Raw genomic sequence first — 19,593 nt, forward strand, 5'->3', positions numbered from 1 at the left:
ATTTACACAACTGCTTTACAATTGTACCTGCAGCAGTGCTTTAGATCAGAAAAACTGATCCAAAATACACTATAGTAGCAAAAGTATTCACTCACCCATCCATCCATCCATCCATCCATCTTCCTCCGCTTATCCGGGACCGGGTCGCGGGGGCAGCAGACTGAGCAGAGATGCCCAGACTTCCCTCACCCCAGCCACTTCCTCCAGCTCCTCTGGGGGGACCCCGAGACGTTCCCAGGCCAGCCGAGAGACGTAGTCTCTCCAGCGTGTCCTGGGTCTTCCCCGGGGCCTCCGCCCAGTGGGACATGCCCGGAACACCTCTCCAGGGAGGCGTCCAGGAGGCATCCGAACTAGATGCCCGAGCCACCTCAACTGGCTCCTTTCGATGTGGAGGAGAAGCGGTTCTACTCCGAGCTCTCCGCGGGTGACCGAGCTTCTCACCCTATCTCTAAGGGAGCGCCCAGCCACCCTGCGGAGGAAGCTCATTTCAGCCGCTTGTATTCGGGATGCTGGGTATGAGTAAACTCACCCATCCAAATAATCAGAATCAGGTGTCCCAATGACTTTGGGACTTTTAGGAACAATTTTCTCGTTCCTAAATATCCAATAAACAAAATGGAAGAGTTTGGGAACAACAACTCAGCCACAAAGTGGTAAGTCACGTAAACCGACGGAGAGGGGTCATCAGTTGTTGAAGCTCATAGTGCAAAGAGGTCGCCAAATGTCTGCACAGTCAATTGCTACAAAACTCCAAACTTCATGTGGCCTTCAAATTAGCTCAAGTACAGAGTGCAGAGTGCTTCATGGAATGGGTTTCCAGCTGCATCCAAGACTTGACCCGAGGCCCTTTTGCTGTGAGGCAAGAACACTAACCACTGTGCCCCTGTGCAGCTTGGGTTTTAATAAAACTAAAGGGTCTTAGACACAAATGCAGCCTAATTTGTAAAGCAAGCAGATCTTTTTCAAACAAATAAATGACCAAAGAACTTGTAAACCACGGACAAATAATCATAATTACTATGAAACACAAATTCACTAATCAGATTTTTTTCAATGTTTTCTAACAGAAAAAAAAATCATGTAATGGCCTTGTGATTATTTGCATAATAGTTTTGAAACTGCAAGTTGGCTGCTTTGAAATGCTCATGCAGTTTTTAATTACTGCAAAAGCCTCACTGCAAGAAAACAAAACAAAACAATGCATTTAGTTCATCACTGCTTTCCTATTATCAATATTTATGAAGAATGTCAATATGTAAATATTTATCATGAATATATAATTAAGTTTTAATGTAAGAGTTTCACGAAAGGAAAACAGTTCTGCAAAATCTCTTAGTAACTGAATATAATCAATTTTTTAGGACATCTGCGAACTGATCTCCTCACCATGCAGACTTTTCAATGTCAGTGCATAATACTTAGAAAAGTAAGGATACATATTTATTAATTTTATTTTAACATAAATGTGTTTTGTCTAAAATGAAGACTTGGATGAGTTACGAGTGTACCAGCAGGCTCACTGATCCTGTAGCAAATCAGGAGAGGCGGTAGATAATAATCGCCTGTGTTATTGATTAAGCAGCAGCTTTTTTTCCAGTTATCACATAATGTTAGAAAATGCCTGTTACAAAATACTTAAGGCCCTAAATCAGGATTTTAAATTAGTTTGAAACAGTTTCTAAACTCCCTGCTGAAAATCCATTTGCTCATATTTTCATCAATCAGTTCATAACATACAATAAGTACAATAAGGTATGAATTGATTCCAGCCTGTAAAAGAGGAACATTTGTGTCTCCTTATTTAATTTAGTTTAGACATGCTTTATTGATCCTCGAAGGGAAATTAAATTATATATTATGTCAAATTGAAAACTAAATCTTTGTTTTCTGAACGATAAAAGAAAATAATATATCACATTTAATCCAGAAAATAGAACAAATATTCAAATTATTTAATAGATGATGAAACAAGAGACAAAATTACTGACTGATAAATCTATGCTGTATCTGCTGAAATGAAAAATCTCATCCAAAAGTTGTGCTTATTTTTTGTTTTTCCAATGACTTGATGCAAACATATAACCACACAGTGTGTCACCCTCATTCCATGTTGCATGTAACCTCTGTCTCTTATCGTTCTTTCTCATCTCCCATCTCTAGTCATCTGTTTTTCTCATCGACGACCTGTTGTCGAGGCAGACCGAGTCCTCTCTCTCATTGCCAGCGACCCATCTGCCCGGCATCTGTCTTTGTTAGTCAACATCATGGTGTGCTCCATCTTCAACACTCTGCCATTCATCATAGTTCCTGCAGTACAATGTGTGTCAGCACCTGGGTGTTGGAGTGGCGGAGCAGGGCTGTGAGGTGCAGGTCTGAATCTCATTAGAGAGCTGTTGTCTCTGTATTCTGCCCTGTCTGAGCCTCTCTATCAGTCAGTTTCTCATGGTTTATCTGTAAACTGATCATTCTTGTCGCGTCCAGCTTTAGCCACCAATCCTATTTTTTTCTGCTGACTTTTACCCTCAATTTTTCTCCCAATCACTGGTAGCTGTGTCATTTGATGAAGGTGTACAGTGATGGGATGCTTGCTTCATAAACATAGCTGTGACTTTATTTGTTATTTTGTCATGTTTCATTTTTCCTGTATAATATACATTCTCATTTTTTTATCTTTCTCTGTAATCATTTTTACTATTCCCTACTTGCTTCTGCATCACCTCAACAGGTGGAATACGATGGCCTGACAGGGCGCGTGGAGTTCAACAGCAAAGGTCAAAGGACCAACTACACCCTGCGGATCCTGGAGAAACACAGAGGAGGCCACAAAGAGGTCAGGAGTCACCTGCAATCATGCAGCAACCGGGTCACAGTGCCCTTAGGCTTTGGGTTGGTTGCAGGTCACCCGTGTGATTTCACAGAGCCTGGGAAAGCGTTTAACACTGAGGGCAACCTCATCTCACGCTCTCCTCGTGGTAACATGACCTGCATTTTGTGCAGCAGATTTGTGTATCACCTGACAGCCCCTAAGTGTAGCATGTCAGCAGATATGACTCATGTGTCACATCTAAATATGTGTAACATTTATTTTAGCTGAGGGCTACAGTAATACATTGGCTGCTTTGAAGCTAACGGTTGCTTATCTCTGTCTGTCTTATCAGGTCCAGTCAGTGTTTTGCCTCTTTGGACTGTTGGTGTAGCAAACAGAATAAGTTAATTATTTTGCTAATAAAACCATAAAAGAAATGGTTAATCTTAGACCTTAACTTTGATTGATACACACTAGAAATTGGTACTAATTAATTGGATTTGGCATCTCTGCTTGTCAATTATGTGAAACATTTCTGTAGATTATTAATGAGGTTTAGCTTTTCATGTATAGAGCTAGATTAGCTCAAAACACATTTTTATCAGTTTTTTATGCTTCTGCAGTTAAAACTAAGTTGATCAAAACTTGTAAAAAACAATTAATTGACACAATTGATCTTGACAGGTTTCTGCCCCAAATGGTTAAATATTTATTGCAGTAGACACCGGAACATGCTTTTTTTCCCCTCGTCTTTTAAGAAGGCATGAGTTGGAGCTTTTGTCATGCTATTCCTATACCTGGATGTCATTAAGATTATGCGGTGTAGAACTATGCGGTGTTGGTCTGCCGAGAAAAGCTGAAAAGAAGCAACAGAAGCTGAAAAAAGTGATCAACCACTTAACTTGTGAATTTATTTCCAATTAGAATAAAAAAAACTTTACTTCTATTTTTGCTTTCATGAAGATTCTAAAATAAAGGGATTTCTGAGTCAAAGACTTTGATAGGGTTTGTGATGTATGTTTGAAGGATTTAGTGAGGTGAACCAACCACTTGTTTTGAGATCAAACAGTTTATATGGGCATCATGTAGATAAAACATTGGCGCTGCAGCAAATTGTTGTTTATTGACAATATTCTGTGCAGTCATTTATCACACTTTATAAAAAAATCGTTTTTCAACTTGTCTTCTCTATGAGCTGAGCAAACAGATGAGACTTGAATGCCTGTTGGACAGATTTTATGAATCTTTGAACTCATGAGGTGGATCTTTATATTATCCACCTTTACATTTGAGGCTATCTGATTATCTAAATTTGTATTTCTTTCTTGTAGCAAGCATCACACTTTTTAGATCCTTTAACATTTCCTTCAGGACCGAGATGCAAAAAAAGCAACAAAAAAAAAGTGAAAAGAAAAAAAAAGCACATGACCTTTGGATCAAACCCATCTATAAATAAGATTCCAATCAAAAATAATATTTACAATACCTTTATTGTAAGTTTCAATGGCTATGCTGTATGGTTTTTATGACAGATCTTTGAATAAAGAATGCAAATGCAATTTTTTTTATCAGATTAACCAAAATAAATACAATTCTCTCAAATTTTTAGTAAACCAACAAAGTGCCAGGGATTGGTCTTCAGAATGTATATAGTTTTTTGATTATATAAATATTTAAAAGGTTGTGGAAAAGACTTTCTCTTCATCTCTTTTCAGCATTTACTCCAGCCACCTGCTCTTGGTCAGCAGTCTTTCATGCCAAAAAAAAGCTAAACATGAAAGTGAAGAAGGAATCTGAAGGCTAAACTCAATGCAGGGTATTGTTGTGCAATTAACATTTTAAATCTGCCCACCCCTTTGTACAGTGACATCTCCACTGTAGGCAGGCAGCGGTGTCTGGCAGATAAAAAGCCCCCTCTTAAATGTCGGGGCAGGATAAAGAATGGCATAGAAAAGCTGTGATTCTGTTTGCTGGAACCATTACCTCCCTCTCGACCTGCTGAAAGAGCAATATCCGAAAGAAATGCCTCCATGAGCAACTGTTCCACCCTGCACATAGGCGAGGTCATAATCACACACTTAGGTACTTAGGTGACTTTAGTGGAACCATAAAACAGAAATAAATATGCTGTTCTGCAATTTAAGAAAGGTGTGAGTAAAGGAAAGTGACAGGACAATCAAACTGCTCATCTGGAAAGCTTTCCATTTCCTTTGTTGCCATGTAGTTCTCAGCTTATTGCAATGTATAGTTACTTTTTTTTAAAGAATGCACTGCACTACAAGTACATTTATGAATTGCAGCTTCTGAACGGTGAAATAGACCACAAGGATGGAGACTTGATAATATTTGTAACTCTCTTTAGAATGAAGCTGTTCCACTGAGGCTTTAATAATGATTGATCTTCTCTGATTTTGTGCCCTCTCTTAGATCGGGATCTGGTATTCCAACAACACTTTAGCAATGAACTCCACCAGCCTGGATATTAATGTCTCAGAAACGCTGGCAAACAAGACCCTCATTGTCACAACAATTCTGGTAAGGTCAGAGGAACTGTCAGTGTCCTCACTCTTGGAGCTGTTTTTGTTCTGCTGCAGCTCATGCAATGATTTGGTCTGTTTCTGGTAATTTAACTGTCGCTGTAGCTGTCATCTGCAGTGACAGAGCCTTGAAAACAATGTGTTAGTAACACAGGATTCCCAGAATCCTGTTCTTCTAATAATGTCTGTCTGTCCTTCTGCTGGATGTGTGCTACTATATATATATATATATATATATATATATATATATATATATATATATATATATATATATATATATATATATATATATATATATATATATATATATATATATATATATATATAAAGTGAATGGGAAGGTGCCCAAACCTTTGGTCTGTGCTGTATATATTTGGCTAAAAACTGCATAATCATACTTAAAGAAAACACTGGGAACACTCTGAAAATAGATCAAAAGATGATCAGAGTAGGACTTTAACATTCATTTAACATGCATTTATAACTTTCATTTTCATTGAACATTCATTCATGGCTGCACGGTGGCGCAGTGGTTAGCGCTCTGGCCTCACAGCAAGAAGGCCCCCGGTTCAAAAACACAACATCAATGGGGGACCTTTCTCTAAATTGTCCATAGGTGTGAGTGTGAGAGTGAATGGATGTGTGATTGAGGATATTCCACCCTGCGACAGACTGGCGACCAGTCCAGGGTATCCCTTGCCTACGCCCAAGTGGCCGGGATAGCCTCCGGCAACCCCGTGACCCCGAAAGGGAATAAACGGTTAAGAAGATGAATGAATGAATGAATGAATGAACATTTATTCTTCGTAATTTCTGAGAGTGTAAACTGAATATCAAACATATAAAATGGTAATAACAATTAGAACATCAAAATGTTACCATCTGATTGGATTGTTTGTTTTAAATTATGAACAATCTGAATGACACACAAAAACGCATTTTTTTGTTTTGTTTCATAGACGTTTTATGTGAAAACAAACCTTTTTTATTAGAGGTGTGGTATCTCAAACAGAGATAAGTCAAGCAGCCTTGGTGACAGCACGGCCTGGCATCCCTTGGTTTATCTGCACCAATTTACTATAAGGGTCCGGTGGGGGTCTTTTAATCTAAATTTGTTTTTTACTTTCTCCTCTGCAGCCACTTTTGACCACCACTATCACACATTGTTGTACAACATTTTAATGTTTCATTCATAAGTGTTGGACATTTCCTCCAGATGGATAAAAACATGCTTTAAACATGATCCTCACACATTCTGGTTTTATGTTAGCTGTACTGGTTCAGATCAAATGAAACTGGAGACTCCACATAAAAGAGTAGTGTCTCAAATGTCTCACAGTGCAATTTTCTGACAATTATCATGTAATTACTGAGAATTTAGTTTGCCTTCATTGTATAAATCAGCATTAATAAAGTACTCTCCAGTTCTCTGCAGGGCTAAAACGTAGATAAAAGGGGCCAGCAAGAGAGAATTCTATAATGCATTTTTACTGAACATTAGTTTATATTATATAAGACTTTCATACAATTATAGACAAGTAGGCCTCAAGATAAGGCAAAAATAAAGTATAGGTACAAGTAATGTAAAGAATGAGTAATCTAATTACTTTTAGAAATAGCCTGTATTTCAGGTAGTGAAAACTAATTCTAATGCTTAAATGACTCATTTGAGATGGCAAATATTATAACTTGTACATTAAGTGAGAAATGGCTCCTCCATTAACTGATTTTAGAATCAGCTAAAATGAGGCAGAAAAAAATAAACTTATCAAAGTAAAAGCTTTTCTAGATTATATTAAAAACACCATAACAACAACTGAGCCCTAAAGGATGTGCAACAGAGCATATTTTAAACAAGCAATAAAAGAAGATAACTCTGGCGCCATAATTACCCAGTGTTACTTAGTTACATTGTATTTCCAGAAACGAAGAAGAGAATTTCCTGGTGAAAAAGTGTTTTTGGCTTTCTTAATCCGTTTTTTTATGCAGTGAACTCCAAAATCACAGTACTGAAACTCAAACATTGTATCTGGAGGGTTGCTTGACATGGAAATCACAGCTATGTGTACAAAATACCATTACCTTTGAATTATCTACTGAATCTAGTCAGGCTGGGTGCCTGTTATTACTTTTCCTCTTTGCGGTGTAAATAAAGACCTTTGTGCCACGTCTGATATCAGCCATTGTGAAGAAAGTGTTGCATTTTGAGACAGAGAGAAACTGGATCACCTCGTGACATTTATGCACAAACATCTCGTGTTTGTGGAACAGCTTAAGTTGTTTTTTATTCATGTATTGAAATGAATAAAAAATGTTCTACAACTTAAAGGAAAACATAAACAAAGCATTTCCAAAAGATGTGGCTTAGAGGAAGAAGAGCACTGTGCTTGCTAATGGGCTGGTCGCTGCATTTATTGTTTTGCATATATATTTAGTTACTGTGCAGTTCAGGCAAAACATGAGTCAGAATGAACTTGAATGATTAAAGGAGTGAGGGAGCAAATGTCAAAATGTTTTTACTTCTTCCTACTCCTTTTTATACCCAAGTGAAAAAACTTGTTGTTTTGTCTTGATAAATAATGGTAATTGTATGAATTATTTATTTATCAATTTATTTATTTGAATTTATTTTGTAAATAAATTCATGTACAGATGGTGCCTTTTCAATTCATCTGTGTTTTCTTGGTTTTTGTCATGTTTTGTGTGTTCCCAGGGAGCATGTGGCTCACCGATTGTTGTACCTAGGTCACGGCTACGAGCTGATTCACAATGATTTGAATAAAGAAATACGCAGAAATGCAGTTTTAAGCTTAATTTTCTTCATACAAGTCCTCTATCATGAGGAAAATGCCACAAGAACATGTTAAAAAAGAACAGGGTTTTCATCAGAGTGGGCCTTTAACTTGATGGATTATTAAAATGTTGGAAAATTTTAATCAGTAAAGAGGCCTGAAAAAGTTAATTCTTAATTCTTAGAAACTGAAGCTCCTCACGTGTTTTTCAATTTATACAGGAAAATCCGTATGTGATGCGTAAAGACAATTATCAAGATTTCCAGGGCAACGACCAGTACGAGGGCTTCTGTGTGGACATGCTGAGGGAGCTGGCAGACATCTTGAAATTCTCCTTCAAGATCAAGCTGGTGGATGATGGGCTGTATGGGGCCCCCGAGCCCAATGGTTCATGGACTGGCATGGTTGGAGAGCTAATCAACAGGGTGAGTACTGTGCAGGACTCGCAAGGCCGTGCACAACAATTATGTTCACACACCCCCAGTTTACTCTCACATGCCTGCTCTGTAGCCCCAAACCACAACTCTGCTGTAACTTCCCATGTCTCAAATTGCCCTCAGAGGAGAATCAGACTCTTATGTAGGACAAAGGCTGACTTGATAATTCTCCAAAAGAGAGCAGTGGAACTGCCTGAAATTGCTTTTCCCCACTGTACCCTGAAACTGCTGTCACTCTTGCCTCCCTGTCCAAGCCTTGGTGCGTTTCTGACAGAAACTGGTTGAAGCAGGGTAATGAGAGCCCCTCTCTGCTTAATTACCGTACGGTATACTTCAATTACCAGACTGTGGTCCCTGTGTGAGGTCTCCAACACTGATGCCCCCCCCCCCACCTCTGCCTCTCCCACCCAACCCCCTCGATTGCCTGATCACTCGGCTCTAATTAGCGGTCCATGTTCATCAATTAGTGGTTAATGGAGGAGATGGAGGGAGAGCAGAATGACCAGGGACCTGTAGGTTTTGAACAGGTGGAAAGACCAGCCATCCAGAGCTTACTTTCAATTAGACCCACATAGAGGGTGGATAAATGCGGCTGGGACAAAGATCATATCTATTTTTGAGTTTTTTTTGTTTTTTTTTTAAATGCACAGTCAAAATTGTGAATGCTAAACTCAGGTATTACTTTGCACTGTGCAACATCCGTTTTTTCTTGTTTTTGCACCTCAATACTTGTCTTTTTTCCTCTCTGCCTCACAACATCTATCTCCCCCTCTCCCCCTGCTGCTATCTAACCACCTTATCCATCTCTGTCAATCCAGAAAGCAGACCTGGCTGTGGCGGCCTTCACCATCACATCAGAAAGAGAGAAAGTTATCGACTTTTCTAAGCCCTTCATGACCCTGGGGATCAGCATCTTGTACAGAGTTCAACTGGTAAGGGTGTTATCTGAGGCTGCAGGGCCCCCGCTGGGGTGATACTCTTCAGATCTTCCACTGGATTTGATTCCTGTTTCATTCACTGTTTTTAAGCCGACAATTTCATAAAGCAGAAAGCAGCCCACACTTCTAAAATAAAGCAGACTCTCTGTTGCGTAACATTTGACCTCTTCTTCTGAAGCAGATGATTGTGTTCCTATTGTGTGCTGCTTTTTGCATCCACTGAGTCCATGCTGAAGTTTATAGTTGTAATTTATTTTGCTCAGAAAGTCAGAGGCCTGTAACTGGGTAACAGTGGCAGCTTTACATTGTTAATGAGGTTTTGGATGCGCTCCAAGTAAGCTAAAGCAGAAGGCGGTGTGAAAAAGGCCGTTTATGGATTCTATCATTAGAGTAAGCACTGCAGACATTGCATCAAAGTGCAGTGAAAGATAGTGCCCTCCTGTGGTGTAAATGGTATCTTTAATAGCACCATAGCTCCTGCCCCTCAATCAGTCACTGCCAGTCGTTTTCCCCATCCTTTTATATCTTATTTTTTTCTTCTTTTTTTTTATGTCAGGGCCGGAAGCCAGGTTACTTCTCCTTCCTCGATCCTTTCTCTCCAGCTGTCTGGCTCTTTATGCTGCTCGCCTACCTGGCAGTCAGCTGTGTGCTTTTCCTGGCAGCAAGGTCAGTCCATGACATCACACTCTTAAGATTGTCTGCAGCTGAAATCTCTGCTGTATTGCTATTCATTTTCAAGTACACATGTCAATCTTCTTCACCTCATGCAACCAAATCAGGGTTGTGTAACCCATTGGCTTGAATCAAATGACAAGACGTAACTGTATTATAACTTGTCATAACTGATTCACCTTTATGACACTAATAGGCTAAGTCCATACGAGTGGTACAACCCTCACCCATGTATGCGAGAGCGCAGAGACATGCTGGAGAACCAGTACACCCTTGGAAACAGCCTGTGGTTTCCTGTTGGAGGCTTCATGCAGCAAGGATCAGAGATAATGCCCAGAGCCTTGTCCACCAGATGCGTCAGTGGTGTGTGGTAAGTTACATTGCAGCTCTGTTGCGTTTGTGTGTCTCTCAGTATGTTTTGTATCCGCTGCCTCTTTTCTTGGAGGTTTGACCTTCACTTTGTTGAGGGATGTTTGCTGAGATGGAGAGCTGTGCTTTCTCTTCTCTGCAGAGTAGAGAAAAAAAAAACACTTTCTTGATTATTATTCGAAAAAGCTTCCAAGGAAGCCAACAGGATTTTTGCCTTCTGACTCTTACCTTTAATCAAATAGCCATTCTCTTTTCACTCTCAAATGTCAAAAAACTTGGTGTAGGTTTTTGTTAGGCATATTTATTTTGTCTAAAGATTTCTGAAAGACTTTCACATGCAACAATATTGACACTGTCATTCTGTCATTCTGAACTACAAGCATTTTTTTTTAAATAGAGTGCAAAGATCTGTACATAAAAGGAGAAATACCTCATCAGGTGCACACTCAGCAATCAACCCACTTTCAAAGGCCATGTAAGCCATTTTTACTCACACACTCTTGAGAATGTCTGCAGGATCAGCTGGAGATTTTTCTGTGTAAAGAACATATTCAGCAGTGTAAAAGCTTAAGTGACTCCTGGTTGTAAAACACAGGAAGCACAAGATGATGCTGAAGTTATGCAGTCAAATTCACATTTAGTGTGAGACGAGGCTCCATGCCAGTGGGATATTATAGTTGTTTGTGTCGACACAACAGCGTTTGATGTAGTACCAATGTGCACGAGAACAGAACAGCATTAAGCAGCAGCGCTTAGCAGCATTGAGTGTGTTCACATGTGGGCCCATTCAATTACTTTCTAAAAGTTAATACCGAGGAGTTGGCTTGATATACTGTGGAAAATGTCTGGAAAATGTCAAGGCTGCAGTGCATGAGTAAATAAAGCACATCAACCATGTTTAAACAAAGGCACTGCTCACAGTGCGGCCCTGACTTCATTCTCTGGGTGGATTCGTTCAAATGTGCATGTGATTTATGCTATTCCAGCATCTCATGCCATCATATTATTAATCAAAAATGTGCATGTACATTTTAATAAGTGTCAAGGTGCTACTGACCTCTAAAAAGGTTAATTAACTAGTAAGAAACACATCTAGTCTGACAGATTAAGCATCTCCAGGCTCCAAACAGACGTCTTTTGGACTTTTATTACCTTAATGAATGAGATGCATGGTTTCAGTGGGATAACATGATGTTCTAATGAAAAAGAGAAGCTGTATTAGTGCTTTTATTTTGGAGGGAAGAGAGTTAGAGAATATTGCTTTAAAAGATAAAGAAACTTAGGTTCATGTTACAAATGGAAAGCCATAATGCTGTTGCTCTGGAAATGAAAAGAGCATTTTTAATTGATTAAAGAACTGTCAAAAGTAGTGATATAGTAGATATAGTGATTATATCAGTAAAAAGGAAAGATGATCAACTCTCCTCACACCATTGACTGTCTAAGAGAACTGGACTGAGTGAGTGTGATGCCAACCATATGACTTGCTTCCGGCTCCAATGAATTGAAGTCAATTCAATTGCCGTTTTTTCGCAGAACATCATCAGTAACCAGTGATTGGTCTGAGACAACGTTTCTATAGCAACCACTCTCACTAGTCAAGAGTGAGCTGTTGAAAGGCAACACTCCTACCACTTGAAAGGGGCCTGGGAGAATCTGTCAATTTAAATATTTGATGTGAAACCACAAACTTTTATTGGGACATCTGGTTGAGCAGTTTACCCCTTGAACAGGTGCACTACAAAAAAAATATCATGAAACAAACACAGGATTAGCAAGAACATTTTTAAAAAAGGTTACAGAGCAGGAATAGTTATACTGACAAATAGAATGACTGAGTAATAGCAGGTTATTTCTCAATAGAGTTCTATGGGATTTTGGCTTCTTGGAGCCAGCAGGTACTGCCTGTTTGGAATATGAAAGGGAGGGGTCACTCAGACCAATCCTCATATGCAGTCAATCTCTCACACGTGTCACTTAAAGCATACTCAATCCTTACTTCCATTTAATAAAACATAACATATTTGTTTGAATTGTTTGTTTTTTTAACTGTTCCTCATAAATTGCAGCATACACTATAAAAAAAGTTTTAAATAGTGACCATTGATACAAACTGAAATACTAACCGTCTGGTTCTTCTTCAGTAACTTGTTGACTTTGAAAGACGTGCTCGGTATTAAATAATTGTCACTAAAAGCTGAAGAGATGAAGAGTGGAAGAGAAGAAGAACAAAATTACATAGCTGAGTGATATGAGGAGTTTTTTATTTAATTAAGCTTTTGGTCAAGTTTGTGTAAGTGGAGTGTCTGGGATGAAGATGGACTGCTTTTTTTTATCTGAATTCTTACATTTATGAAATAGATTTTTAATTGTATACTTTTGGGGATTTTGATTGAGAAAATACTTTGTACCTGACAGATGTTTCTATGGATTCTTCAATTTCTTCTACATTACTTTATGGTTTTTCTAATGCACTTTGATATCATGTAAATCCATGTGACAAGCATCCTTCTTGTGTCTCCATCCTAGGTGGGCATTCACTCTCATCATCATCTCCTCTTACACGGCCAATCTGGCGGCCTTTCTGACCGTTCAGAGGATGGAGGCTCCCATCGAGTCTCCAGACGATCTGGCTGACCAGACCAACATTGAGTACGGGACCATTCATGGGGGGAGCACCATGACCTTCTTCATGGTATTACACACTGTAAATTACAGACTGCTTGTCAACTTTGTTTCTAAAGTTGTATTGTTTAAATGCTTTATTTGTCCACTGAGCTTCTTTTTGGTCAGTTGTGGCCGGTTGTGTTATGCGGCTGATCGCCTGTGTTTGATTTCCGAAAATGATCCTGGCATCTGAGTCGACATCTGTGTTTGCCGTAGTGTGTTTCTGTCTTTTTGTGTAGGTGTGTTAGCCTATGGGTATGTGTGTAGGTGAGGCTTTAAACAAAAATTGCGTTTACCTTTCTGTGTACATGCATGTGAAATGGCTACAAGCCAATGAGCATTTGTTTTTTCATTTTCTGGTGTTTGTTTGAACTCAGGATACACTGCAAGAAAAGAGCAGGCTGTGTTTGCCTACATAAGCTGATTTCATTGCCACAGCACATTACCCCATTCAATGCCTAATCCTCACAAACACATACTTTTACATACAGATGCTTCCCTTTTTACTCTTTTCTTTTCTTCTCTCAATTTCAGATACAACGTGTAATTGTGCACTTAAACACTTAATCCTGTTGGAGCTTGCCATATGTTGTCTAGAGCTCAATGATCTACTGTGTGCTCATGTACCAGAGTGGATCTTCAGCTCCTTCCCTGTTAATTGGCAAAAAGCATCTGTTTCATTAAAATTTTTGCTCTTGTTTTGTAAGAGATGATTATTTACGTTTTTAAAGCTCAGAGAATCACAGACACTGACACAGTAGCATGTTTGGTTTTTATGTTTCTTCTTTTTTTGGCAGAATTCACGTTATCAGACATACCAGCGGATGTGGAACTACATGTACTCTAAGCAGCCCAGTGTGTTTGTGAAAAGCACAGAGGAGGGAATCGCCCGTGTACTCAACTCCAAGTATGCCTTTCTGATGGAGAGCACTATGAATGAGTACCATCGCGGCCTCAACTGTAACCTCACGCAGATAGGAGGCCTGCTGGACACCAAGGGCTACGGCATCGGCATGCCACTGGGTAACCATTCAGAAATATCAAATTTACAACTTCAGTTCTTTGTACTGTATATTAAACCAAATACATCAATATATGGAAAGAACATAATTTTTCACTTTGATCTATGGCAGCAGCACCTTCAGACATATCCTGTTTTAAACTTACTATGGCTCTCATTACTGATTAAAAAGCAAAGAAAATAGTTATAGAAAATATTGTAAAAATCCAAGTCTGCTGTAAAAATGTTATTAGTATCAGAAAAGGATTTTTTTAATTCCAAAAGGTTTTTACAGAGAAAAACAGGAAAATGAACACACAAAAAAGACACAATGATATTTTTAAAATATATTCTATTTCGTAAATAAAACTGTCATCCATATGAAACTTGTGAAACACGACTTAAAAACACACTAATTTACGAAGAAAACAACTTAGTGTGTCTTTTAGGAAAATTTAGAGATTTTCACAAGTGGTGTCAGTGTTTTCTCAGACTTCAAACACATTATTTTTTTATGTCTTTGAAAAGGTGATCTATGGTCACATAAACTGTGGAGAAAAACTTTAACTTTTTTTACCCTTTTAAAAGAATTTTCTGACACCTGTATCACTTAATTCAAGTTGCTGTTTGACAATCCCACAGTTATTTATTTTTTGCATTGCGTTTTTATTTGAATCAAGCTACTTTTAATGCTTTTTATTTCTTTTGGTATTGTGCCTTTAGACAATCTCAGTTGTGAAGTGACTCGAATTGATTTCTTTTCTTTTTTGTTTTAAAGGTTCATTACATGGTATATCAGTAAAAACAAGGAAGACAGTCACTCCCTGCCAAGATCTGAGGTTTTGTTCTTTTTGAGATTCTTAATGCAGGACTTTTTGAGGCTCTCAGATGTGAGACTCTCTGTTTGGAATGTCTCAAAAGAATAAATCTTTGAAGACATTTGTTCTTTTTTATCTTCTAACAGTTTGTGACAAGATTATTAAGAGCTCTTACAACTTCCAGAGGACCCTGTGAACTCCCGGGGAAACAAAATAGACTCTGAACCTGAAAAAAAAAGTCAACAGAAAAATTGAACTGTTGTCAAGAGTTGTGCTGTATTGCTGAGACTGAACATTTCCTACAGAGAGCATGAGTGACAGGGAGCCACATGTGATGTAAAACTTTTAACTTTTACAAAAACAAAGAGAAAAGAAGCACACCAGGAACAACAAATAGCTGCGTGTGAACAGTTTTTTTTATTTAAAGAAACCTGTTTGGAGCTGAGTTGTGCAATTAGTTCTGAAAAAGTTTGTATTGATTTTCTTCTTCAAAGAGTGTGGGATTTGTAGGTGTTTATTCTGTAAGTAATGACCATGGAGGCAGTTGTTATTCCACACACGCACGGCACTTGTGCACTATCCTTTTCTTTATGTGTAGCGCAGGGAGAGCTCTTTAAATCACAGCGATCTCCTCTCAGGAAGAGTTCAGTCGTTGCTTGACTCTCTGTCATTGATCGCTGGAGTGGAAGAATGACGAGCTGGAGACATAAACAAGGAGATATAAGACTAAAGGAAGAAAGATATTATGTTTTAAAGCTAAAAAGAATAAAGAAATTGTAACCATTCTCTATTCATGCAGGTGTGTCACCTTTTGCAAGCAGGAGTTATTGATTTAGTATTTTTCAGGAAAGCCATTCTCTAATAAATACAGCTTTCACATCAGAGAAATAACATTAGCGGCTGGATGACTCAGTTAGTTGCATGTGGTACTGGAGCATAGGAAGCCAGAGTTAATTTTCCATCTGGTGCGATGAACTTTATCCCCTGTGGGTCCTTGAGCAAGACCCTTTGAACTACTGCCTAACTATGTGTCCACTAGGGGGCAAAGGTCTGGGTCCCCCTGTGCCTATCCCCAGCCTGGCTAAAATGCACAATTGTGTCAAGAAGGCTATTTGACGTAAAAATCTTAGTGAAAGCTGATTTTTCTGTTGCGACCCCTGAAGGGATATGCCGAAAGGTGAGCAACATTTACATCAGGGAAACTGTATTTGACATGACACCACATTTCATTTTGCTGACATTTTTTACACATCATTTATCTGTTGTAGAGAATGCTCAAAGCCAAGTTTCTCCTCTTTCAAAAGCTGTATCAACCTTAGTTTCTTTTTGATGCAGTATTCCTTCTTATTTCCATTAATTCCTAACAACTGTCTATGATTTTCCTAGACTAAAGCTCTACAACCTTTAAGGTTAGAAGAGCCATTTGAGCCAGTTTCTGAAACCCAGCTAGAACTGCTGAGTCACATTTTATGCTTAGATAAATAACCTTTATTCAGGATTTTGTGACCGTTTAGCTTTTTATTTATAAAATGCAACTTTTAAATATTTACAATATTGAATGACAACAAGGGGTAGTATTTATCTGATAAAGCAACTTTAGCTTCTTTCAATTTCGTCCGCTGCACATCCAAGTTCCTTTAAAATAAAATACATCTTGTGTAAAATAAAATCCTCCTGCTGCAGCAGATTTACGTGAATTAAAAATGGAAAAAGCAGAGTCAAACAGAAAGTTTGATTCAAAAGTCTGGCTTTTAACATGATCCCAATGTTTGCATTTAACTATGGTTTAGCCATGGCTCTTAAGAAAACACATATACATTAAATTGTGTTTGCTCAGTTATCTTTAGTTAGTCCTTTGCTCTACTCTTGAGAATCTCCTTCATAATGATGTAGATTTGTGCGTGAGCAGCAGCTGTACACTGTCTCTGCCTCGGCTTGTAATCTTGTCGTTTATATCTCTAATCCCCTCTTTCTGTTCACCACAAGATCACTTGAATCTACTTCAAAGCCATAACAGCACTTCTTGTTTTGTCTGCATTCTGTCCTCTCACAATCCCTCATGTCCCCCCCTGACTCTTCTGAAATAGCCTCTCTTGAGCTGCACCTTGTCCACCACTGGCTCTTATCTTGCTTCCCTGTCATCTGCCAGGATCTCCATTCCGAGATGAGATCACTCTGGCCATCCTCCAGCTGCAGGAGAATAACAGGCTGGAGATACTGAAAAGGAGGTGGTGGGAGGGAAGCCAATGTCTCAAAGAGGAGGACCACCGTGCCAAGGGTGAGATGACTGCCGTCTCCTCTTCCTCCTCCACTTTAACGTTCCCAGTAATGGCTTCCTCACTCACTGCTGTAATGCAGCTAATGGCTAATGCCTAACCCTGTGTCCCTCTAAAGGGTGTTTAGCTCACTCCACTTTCCCAAATGTATTAGGCTAGTCTCTGATGTTATGTAATGTGAATTTCATTAGTGGGAGTGTTTATTCATGTGTTAAATGCATAAATGGGTGTTTATACTCAACTATTGTATGATAATACTAAAACTTTAAAACTCACCAATTATAGTGTTGTATAAAAATCTATTTAAAGCATAATCTACAAGACATCATTGTGATTATTTCTTTTAGAAATAGCATATTGAGTTATTTGAAATATTATTATTATAAAAGACCAATAAAACCTAGGGGGAAAATGTGATTGAAGTAAATTTAAAAGAACACGAGAATTGACACCAGAATATTTGACCACATTTTCTATATTACATAACAAATGCATCAAACCAATTTTCTCTACATTAATATTTTTTTAACATTTCAAAAAATATGATGGGAAAATATATAAATCATGTATTATAGCATGTCTTTTTCTAAAATAAATAAATAAATAAAAAAAACAGGAAAAAAAACAAGTGATAAAACTACCCAATGGAGGATTTTCTTTGCCAGTCCTGATCCAGGACCATGGACAGCGCAGATGTTTGCTGTTGTGAAATACTGGTTTGTTCTAAAAAGAAACACATGCAGGCTGTCAGAAACTTCAAATGTTTACTGAACCATACAATAGTTGTTGAATATAGAAAGGACAAGCTTTATTAGGACTACTAAACCCACCACTGCGAGTTAAAATCACTCTTGAGTTGGGGTCTCCATGTGCTGATGTGCCTCATGTTGTCTGCTTTCAGGTCTAGGGATGGAGAACATTGGGGGCATTTTTGTGGTGCTGATCTGCGGCCTCATCATCGCCGTTTTTGTGGCTATTATGGAGTTTGTGTGGTCGACGCGCCGCTCAGCAGAGACTGATGAGGTATGCCCCCATACCTGCCCTCGCCGACCCCACAGACACTCCCCAGTAGGTTCTCATGGCATCCCGCCAACCCTTTTATATTGTGTTACTCTGCCGTGTGTTTTTGAGTGACAGAATAGGTAGATTTTCTTTCAGCTTCTGTGTTTGTATGTGTTTGTGTGTGCCCTGACACTCAAGGCCTTGACTGTTTAATGTGATAAGAAGCATTTTCAAGTATGTGACTCCTGACTGTCTAAGACTAGAAGTAAAGGATTTGATTGCATGCTCTTCCTGTTTTGTGGCCTTCAAGTGTTCAGTGTTTAATAGTATGACAGCAGATGTTCGTGAGATATTCATAGGGGTGTAACGATTCGTTTAAAAAAAGATTTGATTTATATCATAGTTTGTGGTAGGCGATACGATTAATAGTCGATATTGGTTCAATTTGAACTGACCTTAAATGGATCCAGGACATCTTCAGCCAAAAATTCAACCAGTGTGACTCAGAGATGAATACCTGGTACTGAACAGTGCAGGTGACATTTTCCAGATTCCTTATATTTCTTGCAAGATAATCAAGTGTAACTTAAATATGTGTACAAACAAGTAATCATAAGAATTCATGGCAAATCCATTCACATTTTTGTTTCATAAGTTTCAGCCCACTGTTCTTTTTCCACATAAAAGAACATATTAGACCACTACTGTATGGTCACGTCTTGGCAAAATTCAAAGTGTTTGCACTGTAATGATGGCTTGATCCTTTTTTTGCTGCCATCACATGTGTAATGTCCGCTATGATGACACTTGGTCGTTTAAACATTATAGTAAAATGAACCTAACTCAATCCAAATAGTATTTTCCAATATTTTTAAATTCGATTTATGTCACTTGAAACTGTTTTATAATAGTGTAGGTTGGTTCGATTAACAACTTGCCTCAGATAGATCGATCTTGTTGTATTGTAGGCATAGAAATTGTTTTATCAATTAAGTCGCATAATCGTTACACCTCTATCTATTCATGATAGACTGGATAAGCAATATTGAGAGATGCCAATATTTGCTTGCATAAAAGAAAGTGATATTTTTCCCTGGCATTAAATGTCACGATGTATCTTCTTTTACATGCCTCACATGTATGCTGGTATTCTTCGTTCCCATTACCGGATTACTCCTCACCCATGTCACTGTGCGTCTCCCTTTCTCTCTCCAACACACGCACACTTCATCATCAGTGTTTGTTCTCCAATAACGAGTACTGTTTCTGTTTATGTGAG

At 38.5% G+C, this 19,593-nt stretch overlaps 1 protein-coding gene across 8 annotated transcripts in view; it reads left to right on the forward strand.

Moving 5' to 3' along the window:
• Window positions 1-19,593, forward strand: part of grik5 (glutamate ionotropic receptor kainate type subunit 5) — a 105,321-nt gene that overhangs the window by 80,267 nt on the left and 5,461 nt on the right. For 4 of the 8 annotated variants that reach the window (XM_020710267.2, XM_020710266.2, XM_020710262.2 and 1 more), the window contains 10 exons: window positions 2,726-2,830; window positions 5,234-5,341; window positions 8,357-8,560; window positions 9,391-9,504; window positions 10,067-10,176; window positions 10,379-10,552; window positions 13,081-13,246; window positions 14,016-14,241; window positions 17,186-17,314; window positions 18,214-18,380. In XM_020710267.2, coding sequence (XP_020565926.1) covers window positions 2,726-2,830; window positions 5,234-5,341; window positions 8,357-8,560; window positions 9,391-9,504; window positions 10,067-10,176; window positions 10,379-10,552; window positions 13,081-13,246; window positions 14,016-14,241; window positions 17,186-17,314; window positions 18,214-18,380 — 1,503 coding nt within the window. Of the gene's footprint in view, window positions 1-2,725; window positions 2,831-5,233; window positions 5,342-8,356; window positions 8,561-9,390; window positions 9,505-10,066; window positions 10,177-10,378; window positions 10,553-13,080; window positions 13,247-14,015; window positions 14,242-17,185; window positions 17,315-18,213; window positions 18,381-19,551; window positions 19,589-19,593 lie in introns of all 8 variants that reach the window. The other 4 variants (XM_020710268.2, XM_004078222.4, XM_020710269.2 and 1 more) reach the window with 3 other exon arrangements.

The sequence above is a fragment of the Oryzias latipes genome, chromosome 16, assembly GCF_002234675.1.
Source record: "Oryzias latipes chromosome 16, ASM223467v1".
Taxonomy (NCBI): Eukaryota; Metazoa; Chordata; class Actinopteri; order Beloniformes; family Adrianichthyidae; genus Oryzias; species Oryzias latipes.